This window comes from Apaloderma vittatum, unplaced genomic scaffold (assembly GCF_000703405.1).
Source record: "Apaloderma vittatum isolate BGI_N311 unplaced genomic scaffold, ASM70340v1 scaffold19394, whole genome shotgun sequence".
Lineage (NCBI taxonomy): Eukaryota > Metazoa > Chordata > Aves > Trogoniformes > Trogonidae > Apaloderma > Apaloderma vittatum.
In genome coordinates this window covers 2,870-12,796 of record NW_009714567.1, presented here as the reverse complement: position 1 = coordinate 12,796, position 9,927 = coordinate 2,870, and the positions used below count along the sequence as shown (strand labels likewise).

The 9,927-nt window shown below is 44.7% G+C and overlaps 1 protein-coding gene across 1 annotated transcript in view; it reads right to left on the bottom strand.

Moving 5' to 3' along the window:
* Window positions 1–8,630: 8,630 nt before the first annotated feature.
* Window positions 8,631–9,927, bottom strand: part of APCDD1L (adenomatosis polyposis coli down-regulated 1-like) — a gene marked incomplete at its 5' end in the record, with an annotated part of 3,677 nt that continues 2,380 nt past the window's right edge. Inside the window, 1 exon segment of the mRNA XM_009868823.1 lies at window positions 8,631–9,395. Coding sequence (XP_009867125.1) covers window positions 8,631–9,395 — 765 coding nt within the window.

Below are 9,927 nucleotides of genomic sequence, written 5' to 3'. Positions count from 1 at the left end.
AACCTCGTCAGGAGCCTGATACACATAAGTGTTGTTCAGAGTAGCCCTGCTGACTGCTGAGGTACAAGGTAACTTCCCGTTTTTTAGCGTAGCTGAGTTTAGTAGTTAACACTTGATAGCATGTTCAAAGTAAGGGTAAGGTTATTTTGTTTCTAAGCATATTTTAGCACAAAATACATAAACTCAATGTCTTCTAACATGTTGAACTTCAGTAGATGAAATAGCTTTTGAGCAGGTAAATTCCTGTATGTTCTTAGATAGTAGGTCCAAAAAACACGAGTAACAAAGGTTTTTGTAACACCTTTCAGAACTGAGATACATCTTTCAAAAGTGACTTTGTTCATTCCTTTGTTTCTGTGATTTCTTGAGAAAGCTGTCTGGGCTGCAGCCTGTCCACTGCATTCATTGCCCTTTAATATTTGTTCCACTTATGTCTGGTTTCCTGCTTTGTAAGTGCAAATAGGTGAAATTTTATGTGAGGTTTAATAAGAAAATGGGCGGGGGGAAAAAAATCTTAACTGGTCTGTTCAGCTTATGAACACAATTCTGGAAGTACCTCCAGAAGATTGAACAGCAGTGAGAGGTGTATCTCCAGCATGTTAAAATGTGAGTGCCTTGTCTGCTCAGGATGGAGGTGACAAAGTTACTGAGGGGAAGGGCAGAGGAGATGTGAGATGAGCTGGAAGGGGTGAGGCAGTGAGTTCAGCCTGACAAATAGGGCAGAACCCATCAAGAAGAAGATACTTTCTGGGCAGTAGAAGCTAATGAAAACTTTTGCATGAGACAAGTAGTCTTCATTTGGTGGAGCTTTACACTCCTGTCTACGCTCTTTGGGTAAATTTGATATAAAAAGATATCTAAATAGGCTTGATATTTAGATACCTAAAGTGTCTTGAAGCCTAGTACTGGGAGATGAATGGAAAATGATTTCTGCTCTTTTCAGGTAGTTCTCCACATCTTAAAGCAGATACTCCATGCATGAGTGATCCTGACTATTACTCTGCAGTGACAGTTGTCGGCTGTGACTGCACAGCTGAGACAATTGCACAGGCAGGCTGGTACCCAGGTTCAAGTTACTGTTGAACAGCCTTAGGGATTGAAGAACAAGGTAATACCGTGTGTGTCACGTTGAGAGGGACCGATGGTGCCGTAGAGCAATTTTCTAAAATACAGGATTGTTATAGCCTGATACTTCTTTGTCCTGAAATGCTGTTAGTGGGGTAAAGTTGGAACGTCCTTCTCAAAGGGCTGGAGTTTCTTCTCACCAGTAAGCTGTGAAGGGTTTCTATTCACGGCACACATAAACTTGCAGTTGTTATTGTAATCTGCACTTAGTAGTCAGCATTTTTATGTAGTGGTGTGCACACAAAAATGGACCGTTAGTGTCCTAACATGCTTGATGTTGCAGTTGCCTAATGAAAGAAAAGTGTCTCATCCCTTTTCTTTAGAAAAAGGCACTTCACCTCTTTACTGGAACACTTCCTTCGTCCTCAGGCGCCATAGTGACTTGACTGTAGGATTCTAAGTTCTTGAAGCTGTACTTCTCTTGATCTACGTGATGTGCTGAAATGCCGTATCCTGAGTTCTGCTTTGTGTGTAAAGTAACTGAGAAAAAAAAACACAACCAAAAATGCCTCTGTTTGAACTGAGAGAACATGTAAAACAAGCACCCTGCAGTTCCTGTCTGTTGTGGCTGTGTTACAGCTGCAATAGTCCTTCACAGCTGCACGAGAGCAGCTTGGGGTTGGAGAGCTGCTTCTTCATGGTTTGAAAATAGGTTACCGTCCATTGCGCAGATCCTCAACTGAGCAAGTTGAGAAGGGGCAGGTGGAGAGTGAATTTCAATGTACAGACCTGAGAATTATTTTTTTTTTGAGTCAGAAACACTAATATATGAAGAAGTAATCTGTACAGGAGTGAGAGTAGTTCAGTACCATATGTGGAAGTTGCTGTTCTTTGTAATCAGATACATGTCTACAAATGTCATTTGCTAATTAGAAACTATTTGTGTAAACAGGTGGTTAGGCATTTTAGAAAGAAAAGCAACTACTGAGCAAGGCTGCTTGCTCGCAGAGTGAAACCTCGCAGTTCTCTAGATACACTCCCTTAAAGGATGGCAATGGGATACGACGCTAGTCAGATCAATAGTGGGATTTATTGTTCAAGCAAGGCAATACTGATCCTTTGACCATGTCCAATTAAGATTTCTTTATGTTATGCTGACAGCTTCATGTATGCTGAGTCACTTTGTCTAATGGGTGCCAGTGCAGCAGTGACAATACTCACTGTGCTGTTACTTTTATTTTGATTAGCTTCAGAGGGCAAAGGAATTGCGTGCTTGTACTACTCAAATCTAATTAACTATAAAATTTGTTTGGTTTATTAATGGGTTTATTTTTTTTACTAGATAAATGTAGTTTAATTTTTAAAATAACACAAAGAGCCAGCTAGAAATATCCTATGTGTAATATTCTAATAAGCATGCACTTGCCTACTTGCGGAATTACTGTATACCTGTTACTCCGCCAGTTCCTGTGGCTTTGTTTCCTTTTACAGAACTGCTTTCACATTTGTACTTTGAAGAGTAAAACTTCTGAAAACTTTCTAAACTTCCATGTAGATCTGTTTGCCTCCCAGTCCAGGCCTGAGTTTGTCCTGAAGCTTCGGCATAAGTGAAAAGTACAAAAAGCAGAGCTGAGTCTGGGAGCACAGAAACAAGGTGGCTTTTCCTTGAAGCAAATTTGGACTTTCAGTCTTTCTTCCTATGATCTGTCATTAGAAAATGGCCATTTCCAGATAGCAAAACAAAAGAAGTTGAGAAAACAAATGAATTAAGAAGAATTAATTGAAGCTCCATATTACAAGTTAACATTATACATCTGGTACTTCTGTTTGTGTTCTGCATCAGTACATTTCATTCTTATTTGATAAGTTCCTCGTTTTGTGTTTATTATTTTTGGGGGGATTTCGAAGTGCCTATGAAGAACAGCCAGTAGTAAAGTATTGTTCCCAGTTTGGCTGTACTACTTTTTTTTTTTTAATCAAATCTTTTTCTTCAGTGAATAAACTCACAGGATTAGAAAAGCCTCTTGAATTCCCTCATGTTTGAATTGGCAAAAGTCCCACACACAATTATCCCCACACAACTACTTTTAAAAGACCTTTATTAAGGCTGTCCAAAGTCAAGCACTCAGAAGTTAGGAAGTGGCAAACCCAAGTTTGTGCACTGGTAGTTTGGCAACTTTTTCTAAGTATGTTGCAGTATCCGACCGAGCCTTCAGTATCAGGTTAAGAGGTGAGCTGGGGCTGCCCGGAAGTCATCTGAAATTGCCCAAGCTTGTGTGCCTGACCTTCTGTAATCTTAAGTTTTCTTCAGATATGTATAGTTAGGTTTATAAAAGTAGCACTTAAAAAATGTCACCATGGTATTTGATGTAACTCACACACGTGTCAGGATGGAATCCTTGATGTTCTGTGTGTGGGCACCCGTTCTCGACCTAAGCGCCCGACAGAGCCCTGAGTAACTGAGCTTCAGTTCTGCGCCCCAGAAAGCATTTCTGTGAAGGCTGCAGGCTCTCCTGACCAGTTTCTTTTCTGATCTATTCTGCCCGAGCTGTCAGATCTCACTCCATTCCCTCCCTCAGTTCAATCCAAGTCATCCTTGTTCCTTCACTGCTCTTTGGCAAAGAAACCGATGTCCAGCCGAGCACCTTCAAGTGGCTTTTCTCTGCTGCCTATGTATTTTCCATGTCGGTCTTGTTCTTCCCATTGCCCTTCCAATCTTCCTCTTCCCTGACTGCCTGTCCCGGACTCGGGGTGCAGGGGAGCGCTCTGGCTGCACCCAGGCTGCCAGGCAGGGACCCCCCTGGGAGTGGGTGTCCAAATCTGCTCCCCGCTGCCTCTTCCCAAGCACTCACCTTTCTGCTTCCTCTTCCATCAAGTTTGTCCCTTTTCCCTCTTCACTCCATGTAGAGTTTGGAGCAATGAGTCTTGTCAACCCTCCCCTTTCTCTCTCCAGCTTTTTTCCCAGCTGTTTCAATGCGGTATGTATTTATTTATAGCAAATAACAGCGTTTAATATTCAGTGTGGATTGTTTGTCGAATGAAGCACTAGCTCAGCATTGTTAATATATCCAAAAGCGTTGAAAACCTGGTTTTGCTTGTTGTGTTTCGATTTAGGAATTGTTTGGGAACTCTAGAACGCAAAATACATTCTAAGGTAGTTTAGATGGGGAGGGTGAAGATGGATAATTGGGAAAATAAGTTACTGTTAATTGAGCTGTGAAGAGGAGATCAGACCCATGACTATGTTTGTTTGGCAAACTCAGGTCACGCTTCAAATTTTTGTGCCCACTAGATAAGCAGAAAAGTGCAAAGGCAACTTGTCCGAGTAGCTTATGATATTGAAGAAGGTTCAAAAGACTTGCATGCTCGGACTCGGTCAAGTAGTTAAAAAATAATTAAACTTTCAGAAAGTATTATATCAGAAGGGAACGAGGAAGAGTTTCCAAAGACACTCGTGCCTGTTACCATTGACTTTCATCTGGGACTGACCTGCCAGTGCACATTGGCTTGGTTTTTCTTCACAGGTACAATAAAAAGGTATATATTTATTTTACAGTTGAATGGAATCTAGTAGTCAGGACTAATGTTCATTGTCTGCATCCTAGATCTGTTTTTCTAATGCAGTGTTAGACATGAAGCATGAAGCTACTTGGTTTTGTCTTGTCTATGTCAGCCAATGATAGATGAATCGCAAGTGTCAAAGTTGGAATCCTGATTACATCTGAGCTAGGCATACAGCCATGCACACTGCTCATAAATGTAACTGGTGCTTCCCAGGGCAGAGCTGAGCAAATTTCATTATCAGAGTTGATAGTGAAGAAGAAATTAGATGGAAAACTGAATTAGAATCGGCACTTTTATAAGTGAAAGGTATTAAATGGCCAAAAAAATCAGTGATTTTGCAGTGGGGAAGGGGGACAGCCTTGGCTAACTGCCCACCCTGTTTCAGTGATGAAATGAAGGGAAAAATGAGATGTAAAGTAATATAAAACAAATAAGGGAAGCAGACAGCAATCAACTTCAAATGAGAGTTATGAAGTGTAAAAAATTAATAAGGAAGCAATAGCCAAAGGAAAAGAAAAATGTAAGGGTTGGAGCGCTTGGAGAGGCTGATAAAGAGCAGAAGTTGAGGGGAACTCTTTGTGGTGGGATAAGAACCGTTACTAGACGCAGCTGGTAAAGCTGCTAGTGATGACGGCAGAGAACTGGGAAGGCGACATCATTCATTAGCAATGCTTAATATTAGAAATTAGCATTTTAAAGTTCAGCAGGTCTAGACACCTTGTATCAGCATTTCTAAGGGGGGATGCCTGGGGCAGTCCCCGACCTGCTGCTGCTGAGGATGGCGGGAGGGACAGGACGGGCGGGTGAGGCACTTCGCTGGTGTGACACCCCCCGGGAAGCGATGACGGAGGAGACGGGTGTTAATGAAGGAGCGTAGCATAAGTCACTTAATTCTGTCTTGGTTTTCAGTTTTCTTTGGGATTAAGAGTGAACTGAGTGTATCTGGGTCCCTGCAAAGCTTGATGCGTTCTGACACTGGGGAAGTGGTTGTTCAAAGAGAACCGTAATGAAATGGGGATGCTTGTAGAAGGGTTCTGCTGGGACCGATACGATCCAGTGGTTCCAAATCACTGGTGAAAATAGACACAAAATCACTACTGGAGAAAAAAAATCACTGAAATGTTAACATGACAAAAATATGCATACGCAGGACTAGAGTTCCATGTGTGTTCCCAGTGCAGTCCCAGGGTAAAAGACTAATGAATAAGAATGTGTTCTTGGTTTTAATTACCGTTAGCAGTACGTGATTATAGTTCTGTATGTCTCAGCTGTGAGAGTTGGGGATTTTGGATGCCATTTGCATATTTACATTTTAAAAGAAAAACTGAGTAATTGAAATGGATGCAAAAAAAAGATTCGAAAATTACTGGTGGAGTGTGAAAATGCCTTCGAACGAGAGAGAAAACTCAGTTGGCTGAGTTTATCTACCAAAATTGAGAATGTCTTGATTATAGTGCACAAGTACCTTCATCGGGAGAAAATACTGAACATTGCAGCTCTCTGATCTTAAAAAGAGCAACACGAGAATCACTGACTGGCGATCGAAGCCAGGCAAATTCAAATTGGAAAAAGGCACAAATTCTTAAGAGAGAATAACTGTGTAATTTAGGAATGTTTCTCCAAAAACTGTGAACAATAAAAGTTATGATATTTATGCAAATAGCTTTTTCATGGCTTTTTCTTCTTTCTAGAAGTGTCCTTAAAGAGGGGGAAGCAGAGGAAAAGAGGCCCCTGAGAAAGTTTAGGCAGCGTGGCCCACCCCGCACAGGGCTGGGGAGCTGCGTCCGAGCCCGGCAGGGCTGCGGGAGCCCAGGAGCTGACCTGCGGCGGGACAGGATGGGAACTTTCTCGGGTGCTTGCTGCATATGTTGCCTAAGGATGCGATGTTGCCTTGGGAATTTTTCCATCGTGTTAATACCTTGAAAGTTTCTGTGGTCTTGGAGAAGTTTCTACACCGTGCGGTATCTGAACACTAAGTTTAGTATGTTTCCATGCTATATAAATGAAAAACAAAAAAGGTATCTGCACACAAATCTCATTCTTGGGGGTAAATGTAGGGTGGGAATTGCCTTCCCTCTCCTTTACCCGCCCTCCCAGGACTGCCCAAGGCTGTTGCCTAATCTTGCTATCTTTGGGTCGGGCAGAAACTTAGCTTGGATGATGTGAGTCACGGGCACCTTTCCTCCGGGCTGCAGTGAGCGAGTGCTCTGGCGCGGTGGGGTCTGCTGAAGAAAAAGTTCTGCCACGTGTAGGGGGTGTGTGAGGTGCAGCTGGGCTGCCCCGGGCTCGCCCTCATTCAGAGCATCTCAACGGGGACATCCCCAAGGAGACACCACATTCCACTTCCAGTTCTTCAGGTGTTTGCCTGTGGATCTCCATGTGGTAGCTGGCAACAAAACACAACCTTTGGAAGCAGGGAGGTATTTTGCCTGATGAACTAAGCCCTGGAGAAGTCTTCTCCAGTGATTGTAGGGGGAACAGAAGGCGAGGTAGCCAAGCTTGGCCTTTTGTGTATCATGGTAAAAGTGTAACTGTTTATGTGCATGATTAATATTTGATTGTGCTTGGAACATGGGAACATGCTGACAACATTTATATCACAATTGTATGCATTTAATAAGCATCTCCTTTGAATTATTAGTTAATGTACAGATCCTCCAAAAGTATTTTTGTTATAAACCCCATAATTTATCTAAGTACAAGCTGCAAGTTCGTAAATACAGCATTAAGAAGGGAGCTGTTGCATAGCTGGTTTAAGAAAATATCCTTTGTGAGTAAGATACATAGGCTTATTTGGACAGGATTAGCTGCTGGGAGGAGGGCTTCTCCAAGTTATATACTTCTTAGCTGCAGCAGACAGCGAATATAATTTCTTAGTTTGTCCTTCTTGTCGGTAGAAATCAGTTTGACCTGACTGTGCTGTCTCATTCGAGTATCTCCTCAGCCCATTGTTCACTGGAGGCAGATTTATGAAGCGTCTTCACAGGAATAAGGCTGGAAGTGACATTTTGATTGAAAGAAGAGCTGGATTAACAACTAGGATGCCGGTATGCTTACTAAAAAGGAGACACTGAAAATACATGGCCTGAGAAAACTTGTAAGCGATCTTTTGCTTCGCTCGGTGCACGGCAAGCGCGAGTCGCGATGGCCTGGCAGTGCCTCTGTTGGCTGAGCACGGCAGGCAGGGACGCGGGGCCATCGCTGACGTCCTGCAGCTCAGGCAGGTGCTGCCTGGGGAAGGGCAGAGTAGCACAGCAGGGAGGCAGAGTCTGCAGCCGGGAAGTGCCGACCGCTGGAGTGGTTGAGCACAGAGACATGTTCCATTTGCTGCATCTTCTGTTATGGCCGGGGTCAGGCGTAGCAGCTGTCAAGGTGGTGCTCTGTGAGGGCTGCTTTGTGTACGTCCCCAAGTGGAAGATTGTGTGTTGCGTCCTTGTGTGTGTACGCACGCACGGAAACTGCAGGAAATGTCTGTAAACTGAGAAAGGCACGATTAACTGTGCCCTTAACAAGAACACTTGCTGGCTGTTTATCTATTGCTGACTGACTCTGCAGATTAAATTTGCAAGAACAGCAATAAGGAGTATGATGGGAGGGAACTTAACCTCAAAGAAACTCAGCAGCTGACACTTTGGGTGTTTGAATTACATCTGAATCAAGCTCTTAATTAAATCTTAGCAATGTCAAAAGCTCAAGGCAGCAATTGCAACTCATGTCCCCTTCCCCCCCTTCGTATTGCTAAATTATCTATTGCAATGTGCAGCGCATCCGTGTCACTACATTAAATTTGTACCCAAAGAGGGGAGATTAGGCAGTAAAGCCGCAGGATGAACAGTACGTAGCCAGGCATATCTTCTTGGCTTCTTTCGCTGTCGTTGGGTGTTTTTAAAAAGTGTTTCCAAATCTGAGTGAAACTGATTCCAGATGTGCTTATTTGAAGGATATAAAAGTCACGCTAGCACCACGACTATCTGAATTCTGTGCTGTACTCGAATAGATAACTAGTCCCATCTTAAACACAGAAGTGCTATAAACAGTAAAAAGGCCACAGGCAAAGGTTTTAGTGCTTCGTTCCCATTAGCATCCTTTTTTGCCAAGTATTTTAGACTAACGTAGTTAGAGAATTCCTCTGACGCGCCAGCACACTGAACCAGAGGTGCCTGGTACGACGTGGGCCGCTTGTCGGGACTGTCGGGGCTGGATCCATCCGTGGGCCTCTCGCCGATGTACAGCAGGCTGCGCTCTTCCATGTCTTGCTCCGTTTTGAAAAGTTCGTACTCGGTGTGGGGCAGCTTGATGCCCAAAGCCAAACATCCGTTGGTGGGCGTTATATCCTGCTCCACGCCAGCACTCCAGGAGCTTGTCAGCCCGCAGCTTCCAGGTTCTGAGGAGTTCAGCATCATCACCGTCACCTGGTCCATCGGTGTCACCCGAGCCTGGGTGACTTTAAAAGCCAGCTCTGTGCCACCTCTCACTTTGGAGGAGGGGATGCCTTGGGTGTAATGCCCAGAGGCGTAGATGGTGAACGTCGGCTGTTTGCAGAGCGGGTCGGAGTAGTGATAGTAGTAGCCTTCCCAGGTGTGGTTGTTGCCGTGGAAGATGAAGTACCTGGTGAGGAAGAGCACGGCAGGTCGGACCTCGCAGTGGGTGCTCACCCAGCTGCCGCTGAGCTGCATTGGCAGCTGAGCTCTCACGGGGAGGATGGGTGGGTGGTGCTCGTCAGCTCTGTATATAATCCCACAGGCAGGGCAAGGGTGCACGTGGTGCTGCAAAAGACAAAAAAACCCCACGTTTTTGTAAACTGATAAGCAAAAAAACTCCTGTCAGAATATTAAAAAAGCTCTTAACTCCCCTCTTCTGCAAGAGGGGTTTGACTGCAGTGAACTTGGCCCAAGACATCCAAGCAGATGAAGCGAGATGAAGCGCTGCCCTGGCTCCTTGCTGTTTTAGTCCTCCGGGAGGGAGCGAGGTCCGTGCCCGGAGGCTGCGCGCTGGCCTGTGCCAGGGCTGCTGGGGACAGGCTGCGGGGCGGAGGACGGGGCAAAGGCACAGCCACGGGGAGGGCAGGGAACGCTCCCTTGGGCCATCCAGGTTGTTCCCCCACGAGTTTTTCTGCTGCGAGCTGCTGCGCTTACCCCCGGGTGAGGACGAGGGTGCTGGGAGATGTCAGCTACACCCCTGCATTTCTGCATCGATTCGGAAAAAAATGATGCGGTCTTTTCAGCAACGGAAAAGGCCGTGAGACTGTACCGTGGGGAGCCTTCTGTGGGCGGACGACACGGCAGTGACGGCAGCCTC